Source organism: Apostichopus japonicus, chromosome 19 (genome assembly GCF_037975245.1).
Source record: "Apostichopus japonicus isolate 1M-3 chromosome 19, ASM3797524v1, whole genome shotgun sequence".
NCBI lineage: Eukaryota > Metazoa > Echinodermata > Holothuroidea > Aspidochirotida > Stichopodidae > Apostichopus > Apostichopus japonicus.
The window spans coordinates 10,360,250-10,380,519 of NC_092579.1; the positions used below are offsets into that span (position 1 = coordinate 10,360,250).

At 37.4% G+C, this 20,270-nt stretch overlaps 2 protein-coding genes across 7 annotated transcripts in view; one reads left to right on the forward strand and one right to left on the reverse strand.

Moving 5' to 3' along the window:
- LOC139959641 (putative pyridoxal-dependent decarboxylase domain-containing protein 2) overlaps positions 1 to 9,072 on the reverse strand; it is a 43,864-nt gene extending 34,792 nt beyond the window's left edge. The window contains exons 1-2 of one of the 4 annotated variants that reach the window (XM_071957428.1): positions 8,856 to 9,072; positions 6,826 to 6,902 (exon numbers count right to left, since the gene is read on the reverse strand). In XM_071957428.1, the coding sequence (XP_071813529.1) occupies positions 6,826 to 6,902; positions 8,856 to 8,981 (203 nt within the window). In that variant the 5' untranslated portion in view covers positions 8,982 to 9,072. Of the gene's footprint in view, positions 1 to 1,214; positions 2,474 to 6,825; positions 6,903 to 8,855 lie in introns of those variants that run through there. The other 3 variants (XM_071957430.1, XM_071957427.1, XM_071957429.1) reach the window with 3 other exon arrangements.
- A 141-nt stretch (positions 9,073 to 9,213) lies between these two features.
- On the forward strand, positions 9,214 to 15,649 carry LOC139959642 (major facilitator superfamily domain-containing protein 6-like). Of its 3 annotated transcripts, none has more exons than XM_071957431.1 (2): positions 9,214 to 9,594; positions 10,904 to 15,649. In XM_071957431.1, the coding sequence occupies exon 2, from the start codon at positions 10,956 to 10,958 to the stop codon at positions 12,522 to 12,524; it is 1,569 nt and encodes a 522-aa protein (XP_071813532.1). In that variant the 5' UTR covers positions 9,214 to 9,594; positions 10,904 to 10,955; the 3' UTR covers positions 12,525 to 15,649. The 3 variants fall into 3 exon arrangements, with proteins under 3 accessions (XP_071813532.1, XP_071813533.1, XP_071813534.1); XM_071957432.1 differs by having other exon boundaries at positions 9,214 to 9,409; XM_071957433.1 differs by lacking the exon at positions 9,214 to 9,594 and adding an exon at positions 9,711 to 9,729.
- Positions 15,650 to 20,270: the final 4,621 nt, after the last annotated feature.

Sequence of the window (20,270 nt, forward strand, 5' to 3'; positions counted from 1 at the left end):
GTGTGTCTGATAATGTTTGCTGAGAATTTACATTTTACAAAGTAATCACTCCAATCCCCTTTTTGCAAATAATGGAAAATCATAAATTTACCAAAATATCAATACAAGCACAAAGTCTATTTTTTCTTGACATTGGTTTTGTTGTCACCACAGGCCTACAGTATATGTATACTGTTTAACATTTAATCTCCAGGCAATTTTGCATACTAAACAGCTTGAGCTGAACATGAATGCAGTACTGTAGCTGTACTCATTGCCATCACTGATCTTAATTGAATGTTTTAATACAGTACTTCTCTTTTATGACTGATTATATACCTGATTTGGGCAGTAGCTGAGTATCCTTGCTTTAATTAATCAAGAGTGCATCAAGAGTAGTTACAGTACATTTGATAACAGCTATTGCACTAATTCAAAACATACAGTACAGTGCGGCATCAGCTTTTGGAATTAGGGGTTATATTTTATTCCCATCTGTTTTCCTGCCTCCTTCCCTCACTGCCTCTTCCCCTCCCCATCTACCCATCCCTTCCTTCCTTCTCCCCTACTGCTCCCTATTCCCTGTTCCCTTCCCCTATCCTCATGATGATTCCTGTGTTCTGGCCAATCTCCATCTCCCACCCCCACCACATCTCAACCCCTCCCCACCTAATTTTTTACAACAGTTGGTAGAAACTTGTACAACAGGAATTCACAAAAAGTACTGTACTGTACATTCATGGTACTCAGAACTTTCAAATTATTACCAGACATTACCTGTACAGAAGGATAGCCTAAAGTTAAAGAATAATACAATAAATTATTAAATTCATGAATCAGAGACGAAAATATTCTAAATGCTGCATGTCTGTTGTACTGTACTATAAACTGTTAATGGTTTGACCATCTATGGCAAATTTCTTTTGGTCTCTATCACATAATGATTTCCACTTTTAATTATACTGTTAATTAAGTTTAAGTTAATTACATTAACTTAATTAATTAACTCAATTAATTAACTTAATTATACTGTTAATTAAGAAACACTGTACTGTACAGTAGTCAACACAACAGTGTTTTAGTGAAGACTGTGTTCTGGATGCAATACAAGTTTTAAAAATGAAAGTCCTTTAAGCTATATAAAAAACTTTGACCATACTCTGAGATGACCAATTCAAATATTAGAGATTCCCTTTAATTACTTCTTCCTGATTATTTTCTGGTAAACCACTCACCTGCAGACATGATAAACTACAGGCTCTCCATCCACAGATTCACTACTACTGTTTGATTCTTCTGCCGAATCACCAAATATGGACTCTACCTTGTAATGTCCTAGACTAAATCCTTCCAGATCTGAGATCAGTGAGCTGGAATAGTCCGAGCTGCAGGAGCTCAAACTACCCTGGGAACTGAGATCTTCAGCTTCTGCACCTAAATTGTACAAATCCAGCTCCGGCTCCCCGGTCACCAAGCCAAGTAAAGAGAACATTATCGATGTTTGTAGTACTACTGTAAGCGTTCCGTTGATCGTTACATCATGCGCACTGACTGAATTGTACGAACTGGGTATTATAACAGTTGCTCCTACGTAGACTACTGGAAACGTTCTTTTACCGTTCACAAGCTTGAATATTAATTGGGTGGTACTTTACTACTTGATCCAAGTCAACCTATCCTTAACAACTAAACTTCTACGGGTCCAGTTCATCAGCCTAATCATCTATCAGATTTGAATTAAACAGTTAAATTACAATATCTATAAAAACCAAAAATCTCTAAGAACTTAAGATGTTTCATTGCAAAAACACCTCATTTTCACAAAAAGACCAGGCTGGATATTATGCTGTGTTTCCAACTCTCTTAGTCCTCTCATACAAGGTCCTGGCTGCATAAATATATACTGATTATGCGACCACCATGCGGCCATGCGTCTGATCTTTTATTAGCTGTGTGGCTTCATGATTAGCCCCATTGTTAAACCAGCTCCTTAAGGCTCAGATTCAAAACTTTGAAAACTAAAGACCACTAAAAGTCACTGATTGTAAGATGTTGCAAGCAATTCATCCACAATGAGCAGTTACTGTACTACAAACACAAAACAATACTATAAAAGCACAAGACTGCAACATGCATTCATGAGGGTACTGCTGTCAATTGTCTGCTGTTCCTCTTGAAATTTCCATAAAGTACCAAAAAATTCAAACACAAACATCCTCTTTGCAGCCGTCTATTGCAGTCTATTTATTTCCAGTCAACCTCTCGTTCCCCTGCGGCTGTTTAACCTTTACGTGCCCTGGATGAAGTTTCCACTACTAACAGCTATGAGCTGTGCATGTCCCAATGGCTCCAGTCTGTACTGTATCTAAACCACCAATGACTGAGATTCCAGAACTAACCAATCTAAATCAACTTTATGTTTACTTCCATTAGTTTTAAATGTCTGTAGACATTCACACAGAATGCACGCTGATGCATTGTTCCATTTTATAGACTCGAACAAATTTTGTTTAATAAATTCAAACAATCTGTTCAATATGCAGAACAAAGGAAAACAAATAGTATCCGGCTTATCTACTGTACATGCTGTAAACAACCACAATTCGTACAGCGGCTGGTTGAATTTGATGGTATAAAATACAAAGCAACGGAACTGAGTCGCACCTGGTGTGTACGTAACCAATTTGAAATTTAATCAATTCCTTGTGAGTCAATATTCGACTATGAAAATCTAATTTGTCAGTTATTTAACAGCTTCAACTACTGACAGAAACAGGTTGATTTCACAAAAATTTACAAAGGCTGAAAATTTGGCTGATAGTGTTATGGTACTGACGAGTACTGTAGTTTGCATTGGCACCACAGTAAGTGAACTGAATTAACAGCACCTCAGCGATGGCAAAATATCTTGAGTTTATAGCAAATACGGAGCTCTACAGTATGTTTCACAAAATATGATTTACATTTTGTTGCTGACGAAAACGGGCTCATTACAAATCGTCCCTGGTTTTGCGTACTGACGAATATGCATATTATTTTGTATTCTTTTTTACGTAGTGACGAATATTTTAGAAAAATCTATATCCCCTTAAAATTGTTCTACATCCTTTAAATTTTGAACGGCAATAAAATTTAATTTGTTGTCTGTAACTTAAACCTAGGAGACTGCTTAAAAGATATTATTTGTGATAAAAACACCAGTTGCAAATCAGTAATTTAATGATTTGGACCGTGATATAGTACTTTGTTGACATTCAACAGTATGCGAAACAGGGTACGAAATGCTCATCGTTATTATTATTGGCTCTGTTTTCACCAAACGAACACACCAGGCTTACACACTGTACAATTCCTAGAATCCTAGCCTTCAGAATAGTACAGTAGATATATATACTGTAGTTACAGTATATTCTATGTGTGCATTGGCTCAAAGATGGGTCAGTGGGGGCGCAGTGCTAGAATGTATATTACATTTTGTAGTCATACCGTAGGTACAGTAGATAGGGGTGCATAAAGTTGTTTGAATGGAAATAGAACAACGTAAAGTAGATACACCCGTATGCTGTTCTTGGGACTTTTAAGGGAGACACAAAACAGCCTTCTCTCCATTCCTGACAGAACAGTTTACCTCCTCCTTTCCATGAGAGGTTTACAAATTCCAATTTACAATACAGGGGGGGGGGGGACCAACTGTATCATCACACATTTACAGAATGCAGTCAAAACTGAACTCAAGGAACAGGTCAGTCTTATAATTTAACAATGCCGAAAAGGATCTGACGAACTAGTTGGAACAGCTTAGCAACTAGTAGGAAAAAGGCCAATCAATTACCTCCAAAGGTTTTCACAAATTATTTTGGATCCAAAACAGCTCAGTGAATATATGCAAATAGAGAAAACAGGGCCTTATGGGAGACAGAGGACACAGAGAAATACTCATATCCATATTGAAGGATACTTATTGGGATTTAAAGACAAAGTGCTTTAAAATATTGAGGATGAAAATTTAAAACTAATTAGAATCTTCCCACTGTACAGTATGTTTAAAGACAGTCCCTAGAAACTGGTTTGAAACTCTACTGTCTGGACAGACAATGAAAATCTCACTATGTGCCATTGATTAATGTGCATCTAGTACAGTAGGATAGCATTGGATAGGCCCTTGAAGTTCATATATATACCAGATTATTGCAGCACTGCAGAAAGTTCATGGTTTTTCTTCAAAAATCAAAACCTTTCATGTACCACCTTTAGGTATTGAGCACTGCTGGTCCAGATATTTTTAAGGATAGAACAAAAAAGGAATGTGGAATATATATTGGAAGCTGTTGGTAATCCCAATGGAGAGAAGCAAAGGGGCAGAGGAGGCCGGGGGGGGGGGGGGTGGCAATGCTTTAAGGATAACTGTCTCATTAAACACAGTAGGTTTGTGAGGAGACCATAGCCATCTATTTCTGGTGGAGACCGGTAAGATGCTACTGTATGTTAATACTGCATGCAGTAATGTACACTTAGGTACAGCAGATATAGCCATTGTATTCACAAATAATTAGCACAGCTTCTAGCATTGACTATCTCTTTCTTGTGGCATCCTAGCGGCAAAAAAGGAAGGTTGAGACTAGGTTCATGACAGCATTCACTGATGTTCTTTGTGATCTTTTAGATATGAGTGAGGTCACATATCTTAGAAAAAAAACATTACATTTACAAAAAATTTATTCTTACAGTAGGAGAAAATGTACTAGAAAGAAATTTAAATTTGTCATCACCATTCTGTAGACCTACCAAAATCCAAGTTTCCATATTTTCGACACTAATCACCACATTTAAACTTATTCGAAAGTTCAATACAGAAGGCAATGCACCTGTAGTAGAATACTACACATACAGTAGATACAGTACTAAACATACTTACAGTAGTGCAATTACTGTAGGTGCCTGTGACAGATTTTATAATGCTTAAGATAAAGTACTACAGACAGGTTTTCCTCTCAGTGTTTTATGCTAAATCTTATCTAAATCTTGCACATGTATACAGTACGTAGTCAACCTGACATGAGTAGTTGTTTTAATATAAAGGGAGTAAACCAGTAAGCCTGGGTGAAATAAATAATTTAATTATGACACTTGAGGGTATACATTTCAGTTGTTATACCTGTCATGTTACAGCAGGGCTTGCAATATATTCAAAAGGGGTACAGCCAAATGGCTTTCAGTTTTTGTTAATTTTAAAGGGCACCATAGCCATTTATAAGGGCACCACGGCCAAAACTCAATTGAAAAAGGGCACCAATAGTTATTTATATTTTAAACACTGTGTCACATTAAACACTTGAGTAACTGTCACAAAGTCATAGATTTGTGCTCCGAAACTTTTGAAAACAGGAAGCTTCTTTTCATCATTCATTATCTTTATTGATCATTATTTACAAGCGCAAGTACTGTACAAAGTTTCCGAACATGTCAATGGGATTTTACTGTGTGATTCCCTTCGCACACAGTTAACTCAATGGAGAAGTGTCACTGACTTACTGTGTGAAAGTGAAAAGATTGTTGAAGCAACGTTCTTCGAAGAATGATCTCACAAAGTTTTGCCTAACTGGTGCAGTCACGCTATTTCCATGGATAAATTAACAGTGGGATTGAGTTTGACCTTTTACGGAGTTGGAAATATCAAATCTTTTTGTGTTTGAACATTCTCAAATATTTTATTGTGCATTATTTAGTTTACGCGATAAGGGCACCGAAAGCTATCCATAAAAGGGCAGTTTTTGCTGTCGCTGAACGTCAATTTTCAAGCCATTGCCAAGGGTACTTCGGTGCAGTGGGTTATTGCGAGCCCTGTTACAGTCATAGCCTCTGACTGTTTCAAAGTTTAAAGTGTCAGAATAGTTGTACAGTATTTGCACAATGCTGAACAATGTGGAGCTAAAAGTACTACAATATAAGCAAATCAAACTATGGTCCAACGGTATTTCTGACAGAAATTTGCAGCTAACAAGTTTTTAGTGCAAAGGTAATTAAAGATGCTAACCTAAGGGGTAAACCTACAGTTTTAACAGTATATTCCTGATTTGCAGTAAATATTAATATCAATTGCAGAATATGTTTTACCACCCAGTTTCCATAATGCTGCACTAAGTATGTGCATGTTTATATGTGGGTGGAAAAATTGTCTGAGTGAGGCTTGTACTGTAATCATTTAAACCAAAGTATATACAGTATGTATGTACAGTATTATCTTTTATGCACATTATGTACCATACTGTATTGTACTTGAGCCTTTCCTGTTCACAAACAGCACTACTTGGCTACATGCCCTGCAAGAATGCCTTGCTGGCTTAGATAGGGTGTCTCTAATCATACCAACCTCTGGGAACAGGAAACCATCGAACCTTTCCTTATTCTTAAGGCACCTAAATGTTCAGATAGACATTGTGACACAGAGAGAACCATTGTCACTGAGTACTGTCAAATGCTTCACATCTGTATACAGTTATGTTGTATTATATTTTCCTTAAAGTTCCTTAGAAACAGCTCATATGAAAGCTTGCACCTTGAAGCTCTAGTGGTAGCAACTAGTTTTGCATGCCACATACAGTTACACAGTCTCTTTTTGGTGAAATTATTTAGTTTAAAAAACTATTCAGATAAACCATATTTTAGTGTATATAGTAATGTGACCATTATTACAAATACCCTGTAAATGGTACGTAACCATAGCAACGTTCATAATTCATCCTGAGTTTAGTGAGGCATTAGGGAATGTTCGGCCTAATAATAGAGCTCTGCAAGTCTGTTCATAATTTGCAGATGAGGTGCTACTGTATATAGCAATTTTCTTACTTTGAGTATTCATCCATTTGTTTCATGACATCTTCCAATCCTTCTGATAATTGCTTCAAACTTGGTTCAATAAACATCTGGAAAAAAGAAGAAAAAGAAGAAGTTGTTCAGTAGGAAGAATTGAAATTGTATTTGCAAGTATTAAAAACTAGACAACAACCATCACATAAAGAGTACTGAGAATCACTGCAATTGTTCACTACTCAGATTGTTGCACCAGGGTCCTACAGGTATACATGATCGAATGGATTACAGCAAATGATCTAAGACCAATCAAATTCAAGTTTGTAGCCATGTGCCACACTACTCTCCTGACCCCAAACTTAAGACAAAATACGGAACAAATACCTTTGTAAAGCATCACCTAACAGTGACAACTCAGCATCCCTGGATGTCATCAATTTTGTCACGTTCTATTGCCCATTATAAAATTGTTAAAAATACTTCAAGTAGAAAATTGGAAATCATTTATGGAACCAGCAATAGAATATTTCTCAGTCTTGGATACATTGTTGGTCTATGACTCAATGTTGTGAACTAAGAAACCAAGACTTATGTCTATGACTTATGTCCCACCTTCTGTCTTTTTTGGTGCTTGTATCTTCTTCTCCTTTTTTATTAAAGGAATTCCAACAGAATAAGTCACTACTACACTATGGTTAACAGGGGGTCACCAAGTACTTACTTTAAATATTTGCAGATCTAATCTGAATATAAATTTTATTGAGAAATATATCTCTTCTTTTATATGTAAAAAGCAGAAAATGTAAGAAACATCAGCAGGTGAAGATTGTGAGTAAACTTATGAGAATATATTTCAAATCTTTTATAAATTTTATGTAAATTGCATAGTCAATCATGTAATAATTACAATAAAGAAACTTAACCAATATTGAGAACTGAATGTTTATGTTTGAACAATTGATGGACTGAATGCTACTACCTTTTTTTGTTTTGGCTTTGTGTACATGAAGCATAGTTTTCATTAATTTGATTTCATTTATTTGTTGTTATCTTCATGATAAAGTAGTACGACATAGTTGTGAAAGGTTAGTGTTCTACGGGAAGGCAGTCTTATTGTTAACAATGTAGAACACTCCCATGAAGGAAAGGAAGAAAACAAAGCAATAAAAATTAAAATGACTGGACTGTATAGTAAGCACGGTCTATACTACTGAATATATCTGTGTTGTCACACAGTCCTAACCATAGGACAAACTCATGATTATATGATTCTGATCACAGGTTTCTGAAATCCAAAGTCTGATAAGAAAACAACAAAAACAGTAATTATCTTAATAAGTCAGAGTTCAGAGGATGCCAATTGTAGCTTTCACTTTAACTGATCAAGTCCGAAAATTATTATAGGTGCATTCAAGGCATTTCAAGCTAAGAAATTGTCTCATTGTTATCAAATTGACTTGGAAATATGGAATGCAATCTGATGTAATGAAATCTCTCCCCTCTACTAGTACTATTCTACTCCCCCACCCCACACAAAAAGGTAAACAGCCGTCAGTAACTTGTTCGCTAATGATAAGAAACACAGAAACATTTTGAAATGGTATTGAGCTGCTGTAATCTCTTTGATGCTGTTTATTTTGGTTTAGCATATTTTCTTTATCACTATTGTATGCTAGGCTAGGTGTAAATACGATACATATGGCTTAGCCACAGACAGCCTATACAAAACAAAACTGTGCAAGGATTGCGAAAGTATGTTCTTTCTCCCCTCTCCTCCCTAGCGGAAAGGGAATATTTGTGATTTAATGTGAACATATCATCAACGCCAATTGTTCTTCCCTGAGAGGGGAAAACCCGATAATAACCGTTAACCGATGTAATAATAATACTGGATAAACTAATAAAAGCTACTTGAAGATTTTGTATAGCCTAACGTTTAAGCCAAATCGATTTTCTTGCAGTTTGTGTGTAACTGTAGCTTATACTACAGTGTTAGTTGGTCTATCTGGAACAGTTAATCCATTTTAGAAGTAATCGGAAACTACATTTTTACATTTCGCGCATACCTTCTGGAAACCATCGTCTGCGCCAGTGGACTTTTTCTTAGGACCGGTAGCCGCCATGATATCTTTTTCTTTGGAAACCGGTGTCACAGGAAAATTTTCTCCTAGAGTGTGTGTTGTTGCCATCATCGAGTACGTACACTTATCCACGCTGGCAATATTCACTTGCCTTGAAAAATCCCTTCTAGCCAAGGAAAAAGGAATCAAATAAGCCTAGAGTTGGTGTAACTAGTTCCACGAAAAAACATGCAGCATAACATATTTGATGATCAAAAATCTTTGAACAACCAAACATGAGCTCATTATGAATAAATAGGAATATTTGTTTGAATTTATTGGGTGAGAATTAGCATTTACTGTGGACTTTGTCAAACGGAGGACGAACTTTGAATAAAATTTTGTATCGTTCCGGTAGCATCATTTAACTTCATAGCTAGAGTGTCAATTTACTGAGCCCCTGAATTGAACTTGTGTGGCACATATGTCTGAGTACTACCATCACTGCAGTGCCAAGGTGCATTATGCCTAGTGGATAAACGGCGACTATGTTTTGTGAAGTAAGTAAAATTGGGATTATGGTTGTCATGTCATTACCCAGTGGAAGGAACAGCGACTGAGTAAGGTTGGCCGCTAAATGATTGCGCCTGTTTCGATATTTTTACCTGGATACATGGAGGACGAACAAACAACAGAATTATCGTTAGGACCATTAGCAATGCAATATACCTAAAGTTGTTCACGTGTAAGTTACACAATGTCAGCACAATGTTAGCACGACTATCGTAAACAGGTGTAAGGCACATGCCCACATTTCTAGTTTACTGGGTGGGCAACCTACTGTGGCTCAAGCTAGGGGTCAAAAGGAAAGTGACTGAAAGTTAGTGTAAAAACTTGCAGTGATAAATTGGCATTAAATGCCGGTATTTCATACTGGTGTTCATACCAGTATTGGGTAAAGAAGGGCACTGTAGCCTGGATTTGAGTAAATAATAGGCAATGCCTATGATTTTGTATACATGTGCATATATTAGAAGTAGAACTCTTTCCAAGAATCTGATCTGCAAGCCTGTATTTATCACTGGGAGGGAGTGATATTCTACATGTCTACATGTCGTAGCATCAAGTAACATAGAAGTGAAACTGTTAAGCACAAACTTAAGCCAGTCTACTGTTGGTTAATTTGTTCAATTTTCAATGATTTCTCACCTGCAGTCTATATACAGAGCTGTGTCTTGAACATCATTTACTCATAAGTGCACCCTCAGTCCTTGTTGGCTCTTCTCATGTTAGCATTGTTATACATTTTTTTCGATATAATACTGTATATAGGTTGAACAATTTAATGATGCACACTTCACTTCTACAGTAAATAATATATGAAGAAGGAATTGAATGACACATGCTATTTTATGAGCACTTGCAGTATCAGTAATTATGTGTCAACTTACAATCCCATCTCATGTTATCACATTGTGACCTTCAGGGACATACAAATGTGTTAAGTTTCATATCAATTGCAAAAGAAACCAAGTGGAATCCTACTATATCTTAGCTAAACTCATGTATCTAACAAAAATTTTCAAGCAAACATTCAGCTATGCTGCCTGCTATGAAAGTGCCCCTTACAGATCAGAACACTCTTGAATTCCTGATATATGGGCCACAGGTGGGTTTTCAGCAGAAAGTTTATACTAGAGTTCGCACCTCCAGCTGTAGAGGTGGATGCTTATCACTAGATCTTGTGTACACAAACAACATGGCCAGGCAAGACCACTGTTTATTAAGCTTGAATGACTTCAGAGTTGACTTCTTTACAGAGTACTTGTACTGTTCCAAAGAAAGATAATCTTCTTAGACAGATAAGACTTATAGGCAGGAAATTCTAAGTCACACTGGCTTGTTGACTCATACGATTATCATTAGATGCAAGGCTGCACAATTTTGTGTCAATTTCTGTAAGGGGCATTTCATGGCATGTAAAATACTGTTGATGAAAATATTTTGGTGATTTTAAATTTAAAAATTAGACATGTTTGTCTTTGCCTCCACAGGACCTGCCAACTGAGTCTCTTAGAAAGTTCTAGATGAAATTTTCTCTTCACCATGATGAAAGTGAATCAAGCTGGTTGTTCTTTTCTTACCAAATGGAGTACTGCCTTTATGTCTCTCCATGCTGCTGCAGAAGGCTGTTTCACCCCTTTCATAGCGATATATTTTCGGCAACTGGGTCTCTCGTCATCAAAAATCGGATTTCTTTTAGGCATACGGATCTTAACCAGAACTTTCTTCTGCTTATTTTGGCGCCACTTTGCCAGAAAGTTTAACAAGTTAAAGGTCTTGCTGGTTTGTTCAGTCTTTGCAGCAATTCTATTTCGCGTCGCACTTTCATTTATACCACCGGTTTCTTCAGAATTTCTCCTCGAGTATTGTGCAGATAGTAACCATTCCTCTTCTCAAGCAAAACAGAACCATTCCACAACAAGTTTTGACAACCCACCGATTGCTCGTTCTGGTAGTTTGGATGCTGAGTTCCTAAGCAGGTCGCTCCATCATCCTGAAATGTCAAATGTCAAACTACACAGGCAAAGACGAAATGATGACAATATTGACTCCAAAACAAATGATTCTATATCATCATCATCATCAAGCATATTTTTTATAACATTTATTGTGGTTTTGTTTGGGGAGATGTTTGCTTCCAGTTCAGTCCACGTGGTTAGAGCCTCCCTGTATCACCATCTTGATGACACAGATAACCTCAGCTTTTTCCCAGTGGCTGTAACCATTTGCTCTCTCAGTTATGGAATCTCAGCGGTTGCAGTCTCAGGTGCCATCGATCAAATTCCTTGCATAATCTTTGAAAATAAAAGTTCCATGGTCGTCCAGTTTGCATCCTCAGCATTCTTCCTACTACTTGCTACAGCACTGTCCATATTCTTACCGATTTTTCAGTCGCGGTCTCTCCTGAATTCCGCTAACCGAGTCGTGCAAGCCGGCCGTTTCTTACTCTCAGATCTTCATCACATCTTTCTGGCGTTGAGCTGTTTCGTCCTCGGTCTATTGCTGTCGTTAGGTAAAGGTTTCTTATTTTGGCATCTCCAGGATTTAGGGGGTACAGAGTTCTCAATGGGCTTCTATCTTTTCATGGAATCCATTTCACATAGTGTCGTCCGCTTCAACAGTCACTGGTGCATACCAAAGATTGGTCTATTTGGTTTGTTCGGTATAAGCTTTATATGTCTGTCCTTGACATATCTGTTTCTTGGCATGATATCAAACTCTTGGATGGCCTTATTGATAACACCCATCGCTGGATTCACCCATACGTTATTCTGGCAAGCAATTTCATCATTTTTAGAGCGAACTGCTCCTCCTGGTCTATTTCATCCTCTGTTCGTTCATTCTGAATCCTTTTCGGCACTTGGTGCCGTCCTTGGTTACATAACCAGTGGCTTGTTGGGGAGGATCATCCGATTTAAGATAGTGTTTGTAGTATTTGGTATCTTTGCTGCATCTTGGGGTGCGGTTTCTCTGGTCATGATGCATTATTTTCCAAAGAAGGAAACGATTCAATATGCCCAGCTGTTCAGATCTGAAGGGGATTCAGGGGATGATGACTCTACATCAGAAGACTGGTTAGAGAAAGCATTGGATGAGGATGAGGAGTTTTGAGAATAAGCTGGGTGTGGTTAATCTACCATGGATGTGGACCTCCACAGATGAAATAAAGTCACTTGGATGTAGGGGTCTCTTTATTTAACTAAATTTTAAACCTCTCAGCTTTAGCAGTCAAGGTGTTGTAGCATACACAGTCAATTATTTTGTCTGTAATTTGAAAGTATGTTGTTTGTGAATACAGGGATATTCTTGTGTGTGCTGAAGTTTATTGTTGAACCGAAATTGCTCAAAATTTTCTGCATGTTTGAGTTTATAAGTAGTATTTTGTATGGTGGAAAAATTCAAAATTTCGAAATTTGGTGAAATTTTATCAACACATCAGGTGACTGCAGAGACAGTGATGTCATCATGTTCACTCAGCTGAAAAAGTCTGTTTTTTATTTTTTGGGGTCTTTTAAATTTTATTATAGTTATTTATACAATGAGGAAATGATATTTTTACAAAGGATATATGCATATTTGATTACTATCTTAACAAAGAGAAATATTAAAAGCTAAAGCAAAAGTTTCAAATGTGTCGCATTTGAAAGATAAGTCGACATTGTAATAAGAAAGTAAAGCACATAGATGCACATTTGCCAGGCGTCTTTACAAATCATCCACGGTACTGATTCAATTTTTGGCAGTAAGGAAATCTTGTTTTGGTAAAAATTGGTTACAATTAAAAAAACACATCTAGTGTTAAGAATAATTTCTTAAGCTTGGGTCTTTTTCAACCAGCAATGTACTGTATAGAAGATATATCTTTCTCATCCTTCTTAATGTCACATAGTATTGCTGGCAGATTTCTGTTTTAGCTTTGTTGTCACTGTATGTGCAGGGTGTAAATGGTATTTCTGTAAAGATTATGGTGAACCGTGAAAGTGGATTGTAGTTAACAGGAACTTACATCTTCCAGTATTCAAGTTATTGAAGAGGAAAAAAGGAAAATAAACATGAAGTTAAAAAATAACTGTGAAGATTGAAAAACATGATAGTTTCCAATTGCTGGTCAACTTGTATGGTTGATGGTCTCAGGAATCCAAATAGGTGTGTTTTGTATTCAGGCCTGTCGAAAGAAGAGGGGGTTGGATGGGGTGACAGCACCGAGACTGGGGATCAATTGGTGGCCAAATAAAAATGGAATCAAGAATAATGTATTCTTATATGTAAATCAATGTTTTTCAAAACATGTTTCAATTTAATAAATGGATTTTGAATATGTTTTTAACAGGGTAAAAATTTAAGTTTGCATCGTGGCATACTTTTTGGTGCTTAATCTATTAGTTGTTTTAAATGGTGCTACAGGTAATTGTAACTGATATTGCAAACTAATTATACATCATATCACATGTCTAGTTTGATATGAAATTTGTCACTTCCAGTAAATTTATATTTGTATTTAATGAGAGTATAGTTGCTGTGATGAAAGAAAGTAATGACATATTAAAAAAAATATCACTGTTATGTATACATGCATAATGAATTTTTGTAAGAATTTTTCTCCTTAATGATTAGCAAAAAAATCTATGCAACATTAACCTTGATATTCATGTTGAAGAGGGTACAAGTGTGTTTCTACAATATCATCACATTCAATTATGTACTAACCAACAGCGTGGACAGAGAACCCACAGAAGCCCTGTAGCCAGGAGTTCTGGGTTGGAGTTATTGAACACTGACAGTTTAAGGAGAAGCACAGTACTTGTGTCTAGTAAATTGTGGAGGTTTCCTTTTGTACACATGGTGGTGGCAAAAGTGAGGGGGAGGTGGTGGCACGGTAGTCAACAGGAGGATGGCAGGGGCAATGTCCTTCCCCTTTCTCCAGCCTGGAGGGACTGTCTCTATGTGTGACAGGTTATCGTTGACCAGGGTAATATTGTGATGTGCCTTGAGCACCCTTATTAAGTATTTGGTTTGTCTGTGGAAGATTAATAACTATTATCAGTAAAATCTGTGAAGTACAGTTTTTTAGTATAAATATACAGTGAAGGTCTGATGGGTGCAATTTATCATATTTAATAGTGAGACAAAAGGGCCACTTAAAGGTGGATTTGTATCTTTGCGGTCAAAATAAAATCAAAACGAAAAGATATTTCAAAAGGTATTGTTGCACTGTCTTCAATAACAATTTTGCAATGGTCAACTATTGGTTACAAAGTTTGTAAAGGTAATTTTACTTAAAGTTTTATAATACTTTTTCAGGAGTTTCCAACTAAATAAAGAATTCTCATATATTGTTACCAGGTAATTTAACAATTTTTAAGGAAATAATAATATGCTCAGAGAATGGCAGTAAATTGAAATTTAATTAATAGTGACTGGTTTTGTCATTTTCTAGCATAATTGAAGGGGAGGTAACCTATAAAGAGGCGCCATATTCTTCATTTTAAATCCTATTATTTTAACATTAATGAATAATTGCAATTAATGACACAGTATGAACAATTTTATTCTTAATCCATTTTATATAAATTTTTGGTCTTTCAATTTATTGTCTTTCCTTCCTGATGTTTTCTGTTTCGTACGATTTGCGTTATTTACAAATTATGCATGTTTGATAGAAATTTATTGTTTTTTAATATTGTTTGAAATTTGATCATTTATTGATTATTTTGATTTAATTATATTGGTAATGTTTCAAAGTTTATAGAGACTACTGTGGTATTTAGCAATATTTAGCCAATGTATGTGGCATTTTTTGTCTTTGAAATGTTCTTTTACACTGATTTATAATAATTTTCAAATTATGAGTAGTATATGTTTGTATATTTGTAATGTTTCAGTAAAACAAACCATCACTGAAACCAGGTAACAGGTAAACAAACCATCACTGAAACCGGAGGAAAGCTCAAAGCTTGTGGTATAACTACATAAATTAAAATAGTCAACAATTATTCATGTAATTCTATGCAAATGAATTATTTCTACTAAAGTTTATAATAAATTTTTCCACAAAAAATGAAACTTTATCGAAAATATATACTTATTCTGTTATCTGGTAAGTTCCTTATATAGGTTTAACATTTTCGGACTGGAATATGTGAAAGCATTCACATATAGCATTAAGCTGACTTAATTGGATTGTCCAAAGGAGGAGATCCAGGATTTTATAAAGGAGGGGACGGGTCTGTGATGTAGTTAAAGTTGACTCTTATAGGTCGAGAATTTGGGAAAGAACTTTTCATAGAGACACATTAAATTTTACGACGTTGAATGATGCATTCTAAGACATTTTCAGACACATGATTTCTGTAATTAGGTGTAAAGTTACATAATGTTGTGATTATCAGTACTTGCATTTTTGCTTGAGGTTGACTGGGGCATGGGTTACCATACTAGTCAGGTGGCTTAGCAACAAATTTTAGGCTTAACGTTACCGGCTGGACAAAAGTACCAAATTTGGCATGGAGTTTCTTTTTGACCTATCTATTGATTTTATCCGTGGAACCCACTTGATCGGCTACGATTTTCCAAGATGGCGGGCAAAATCCAAGATGGCCGCTAGAAAAAAGGAAATGTCAAATATCTGGCTGTAAAAATCAGAGATGAACATATGAGGTGTTTCCGAGGTCACTGAAACATGATGGTCATGGCATGTTGCTTGAGTAACCCACTACCAAAATGGCGGCCAAAATCCAAGATGGCCGCCAGAAAAAAGGAAATGTCATATATCTGGCTGTAAAAATCAGAAATGAACAAATGAGGGGTCAATTCAGGTGTTTCCGGGGTCACTGAAACAGATGATGGTCATGACACGTTGCTTGGGTCACCTATTACCAAGATAGCGGCCAAAATAACAGAAAATACACTTGTTGTCACTGTTTAATGTCAGTGTGAGTGTAGACTTGACTTTGAAGATTCTGATTCCTTCTGATGAGTATTGAAAATCCAACCACCAGACTGACTTTAGTCGATGCAGTGTGAAAATTAGACAGATTTACTATTACGTAATGTTTTTGTGACGTCAAGGGGGAAGCAAAGGATAATGCAAAATTTACATTTTCAAACTCTGCCACTTTAGAATGGCGAATCTGATTTGAATGAAAAGTTACAGAATTTTGGAGAATATATAGATGCAAGTATTCATCGATTTTGAAGAAAAAAATAATTTGAACTTTTCACCTATGGAGGAACGAAAAATCAGCAATTACTGTGTAAACTCAATAGCGACATTCACCAATCTGAGTATAAAGCCCCGAAGGGCTTGTCGCCTTTGGCCGGTTATTGGAAAAGGATCCGGGCCAGTGGTGGCGAAACGCAACGGAAAAACCTTTCAAAAGGAGAAAGCGCAGTTTAGATGGTAGGTGGACCAAACCATGCCCACCGCTCAAGGGGGTCTTTTACAGAACGGTCCTTTTGACAAGGTTTGGTTTGCGCTTTCCCCAAATAAAAAAAAAATGATCCTCTCCAATCGCACCAAGACATGATCTCGTGTAGCGATCTCCGTACCAGGATACTAAAGGAGAGGAACAATAAAACGATTAACAACTGTAACCTTCCCAGGGAGGGAGAGCCACCTCCGACTGAATGTGTCGAGCCTTGCCTCCACCTGATCAGCCTTCTCGGCCCAAGTGGTGGCCTCCGGGGCACTATAACCTAGCCAGATGCCATTTACCCTGATCATGACATCTGACCAAGTAGCATCGATTGGGAGGGATTGGCCGCGCCAACCTCCTAAACGCAGCCCTTTGGTCTTGGACTTGTTAAGTCTGGCACCAGTAGCCTCTTGGAAGGTGGCCAAAACCTTCGATAAAGGCTTGAAGGAGGCGAGGTCAGACAAAATACAAGTGACGTCATCGGCATATTGCACGCTTGCAACTCTAGCCCCACCCGGTACGTTGAAGGGTCGTAAACCTAAGCATCTGTCCAGGGAGGTACTAAGCGTTTTGCTGAATAGAAATAAAACAAACGGAGAGAGGGGACAACCCTGACGGACTCCCCTTCGAACCGGGAAGGGACCAGAAGTTAATCCGTTAACAGTGACCATGCTCGTGACGTCCTTATTTAGTAACGAGACCCAACGAATAAACACTAAGTTCAATCCGAAGGATTCTAAGGTTCTGAACAGAAAGTCGTGATCTACCATGTCAAAGGCCTTTTCCTGGTCCAAGGAGACCAGTTCACATGGCAAATCACGAACTTTAAGAAACTCGATAAAGTCTCTTATCAACCACAGGTTATGTTGAATACACTTGCCTCCCACAGCACAAGTCCGGAGAGGACCTACAATATCCGGCATTAACATTCGCTAAGCGATTTCCTAATGCTTTGGCCAGGATTTTGTAGTCCACATTTAACAGCGTTATTGGACGCCTATTAGGGTCCAAATGGTCTCCCGACTTTGGGAGGAGAACAATATTTCCAACCCGCTGTGTTTGGCTCATGTAATTCAACTGGAAAGAGGTAGCGAACACGTCTCTCAAGTCCCCACCTAGAACCTCCCAGAAGGTCCTATAGAACTCAGCAGGGAGGCCATCGGAACCGGGGGACTTTCCCTTCTTCATTGCTGCTACCGCTGTCCAGAGCTCACCAACGAAGAGATTCGAACCCAAGCTATCGTTTTTACTCTGAGGGGGGGGGGGGGGGGCCTTGTCTATACCAGACAACAAGTCTTACTGGAGGTCCTCGCTAACAGCTAGCAGCCCTGGAGTACAAGTGCGAAAAGAACGACCTAAATAATTCAGATGACTAGTGACCTGACTTAGCGTGTGTTGTTAGCAGAATTGACGTTGTGTTTATGAAGGGTGCACAATCGTACACAATCTCCCCATGAGTAGGTATTCACATCTGGTCGGTTTTCTCTCAAGTTACCCTATTATATAGTTGACTCAATGTAATCAGTCTTACATGACAATCGTAACTCCCATATAATAACGGGCTTTGCGACAGTGTCTATTCACGGTCGATCACACCTCAAAGTTCCCCAATAGGTCCTAAGTGGCTTCCTGAGCCAAAGTTACACAATTAGAATACCAGCCATAACATATAGTCAGGGTACTAGCCCTGTTTCATTTACACGTTTGAGGACGGAAGGTTTGATGGTCCCGATCAGTAAAGGGCAAAGGGGGTCTGGGGAATGAATATATATGAAATATCCTTTTTCCAGACGGCCATCTTGGATTCTGGCCGCCATCTTAGAAGTGGGTTACCCAAGCAACATGCCATGGCCATCATCTGTTTCAGTGACCCCGGAAACACCTTTATTGACCCCTCATCTGTTCATCTCCGATTTTTACAGCCAGATATATGACATTTCCTTTTTTCTGGCGGCCATCTTGGATTTCGAGTTGGTTAGCATCATGTTTGATCTCTAGAGTAAGGCAAAATATGTCACCAAAAACAGAACTAGTATGTATATGTATATGTATATATATATATATATATATATATATATATTGGAAAATCAAGAACAGTGAAAAGCTTCCAGCCTCCACCGGGATTCGAGCCCGGGCCTTCCGCTCTGTACGCGGACACCCTAACCACTAGGCTATGGACGTTGATTGTATGTCCAGAGGTTCGAAACCGGTAAGGAAGGTCGCAATTCCACTGTAGGCGTTTGTCACCTGTATCGAACATACTAGTTCTGTTTTTAGTGACATATTTTGCCTTACTGTAGAGATCAAACATGATGCTAACCAACTCGAAATCATTTGTGAATCCTAAAGCCGGATCTCGAAAGATAAATATATATATATATATATATATATATATATATATATATATATATATATATATATATATATATATATATATTTATATAAAAATATTAAACTTGTAAATAAGCACTATGTTTGCCTTTCTGTATAATATGTAAAAAAATATGTAAAGAATACAAACAGGAAAATCTGCTGAAAATATGATATCATATTATAAAGATGAAACTGACAAACATTGCACCAGATCGCATCTAAGGACCTTCAATTGTTCAAAAATTCCTAAAGGGGAAGGGGGACACCCTTTCACCCCTCCCCATATCAATCGCAGAATGTGCCCCTCCCCAATTGCAAATTCCTGGCTACGTCGCTGTATGGTTGTGGTAAATTGGTAATAACTAGTACTTTTGCATTTTTGTGTGAGGTTGACTGGGCTATCGGTGACCCTACACACGCCCTTTATCCGCGCATGGTTCATGTTATAACACTCTGCGTGCTATACGAAACAACATAAGCCAATGTTCCGCAGAATAGTCTATATCTCTCTGGTTCTCTTGTCTACTAGGGCAACTCATGTCACCAGATGTCAGAAATTGTCAAATCCATATCAGCAAATGGCAAAACAACAATGTAATGTCATATTGAAGTATGCGGTTCAAGAAATCTGTCATGATTTGCTTGTAACCTGAAGGGGGAAAGGGTAATTTCGTTTTTACTGATGTAAACTCACGGTAGCCTATTTAATGAGCAAAGCAGCATAATTAATCCAAACCAAATTTGCAAAATGAGTAATTTGTTCATGTAATTTCACTGAAAGGATTCATTGAAAGAGCGAAATTGAAAGGTGCATCTTTTGCTGACGCAATGGAGGAAGTGAAAGGGAAAGGAATTCTTTGTTTTAATACAATCATGTCATATATGGGGTTATCTTTATTGCTAAATCACATAAGAATATGTGTCGAAAACATGTTTCATTTTCGAACTGTGATTTGGCCAAAAATAAATCCTTGGATAAACAACTGTTAGATGTTATTCCCGGACGACCAAGAGCTTTCACTATCTAACGATGGAAGCATATTTGGGAATTATACAGACCCCAGTTGGC

Coding starts and splice junctions, on each gene's coding strand:
- LOC139959642 (XM_071957431.1), top strand. CDS start 10,956: ATGATGAAAGTGAATCAAGCTGGTTGTTCTTTTCTTACCAAATGGAGT.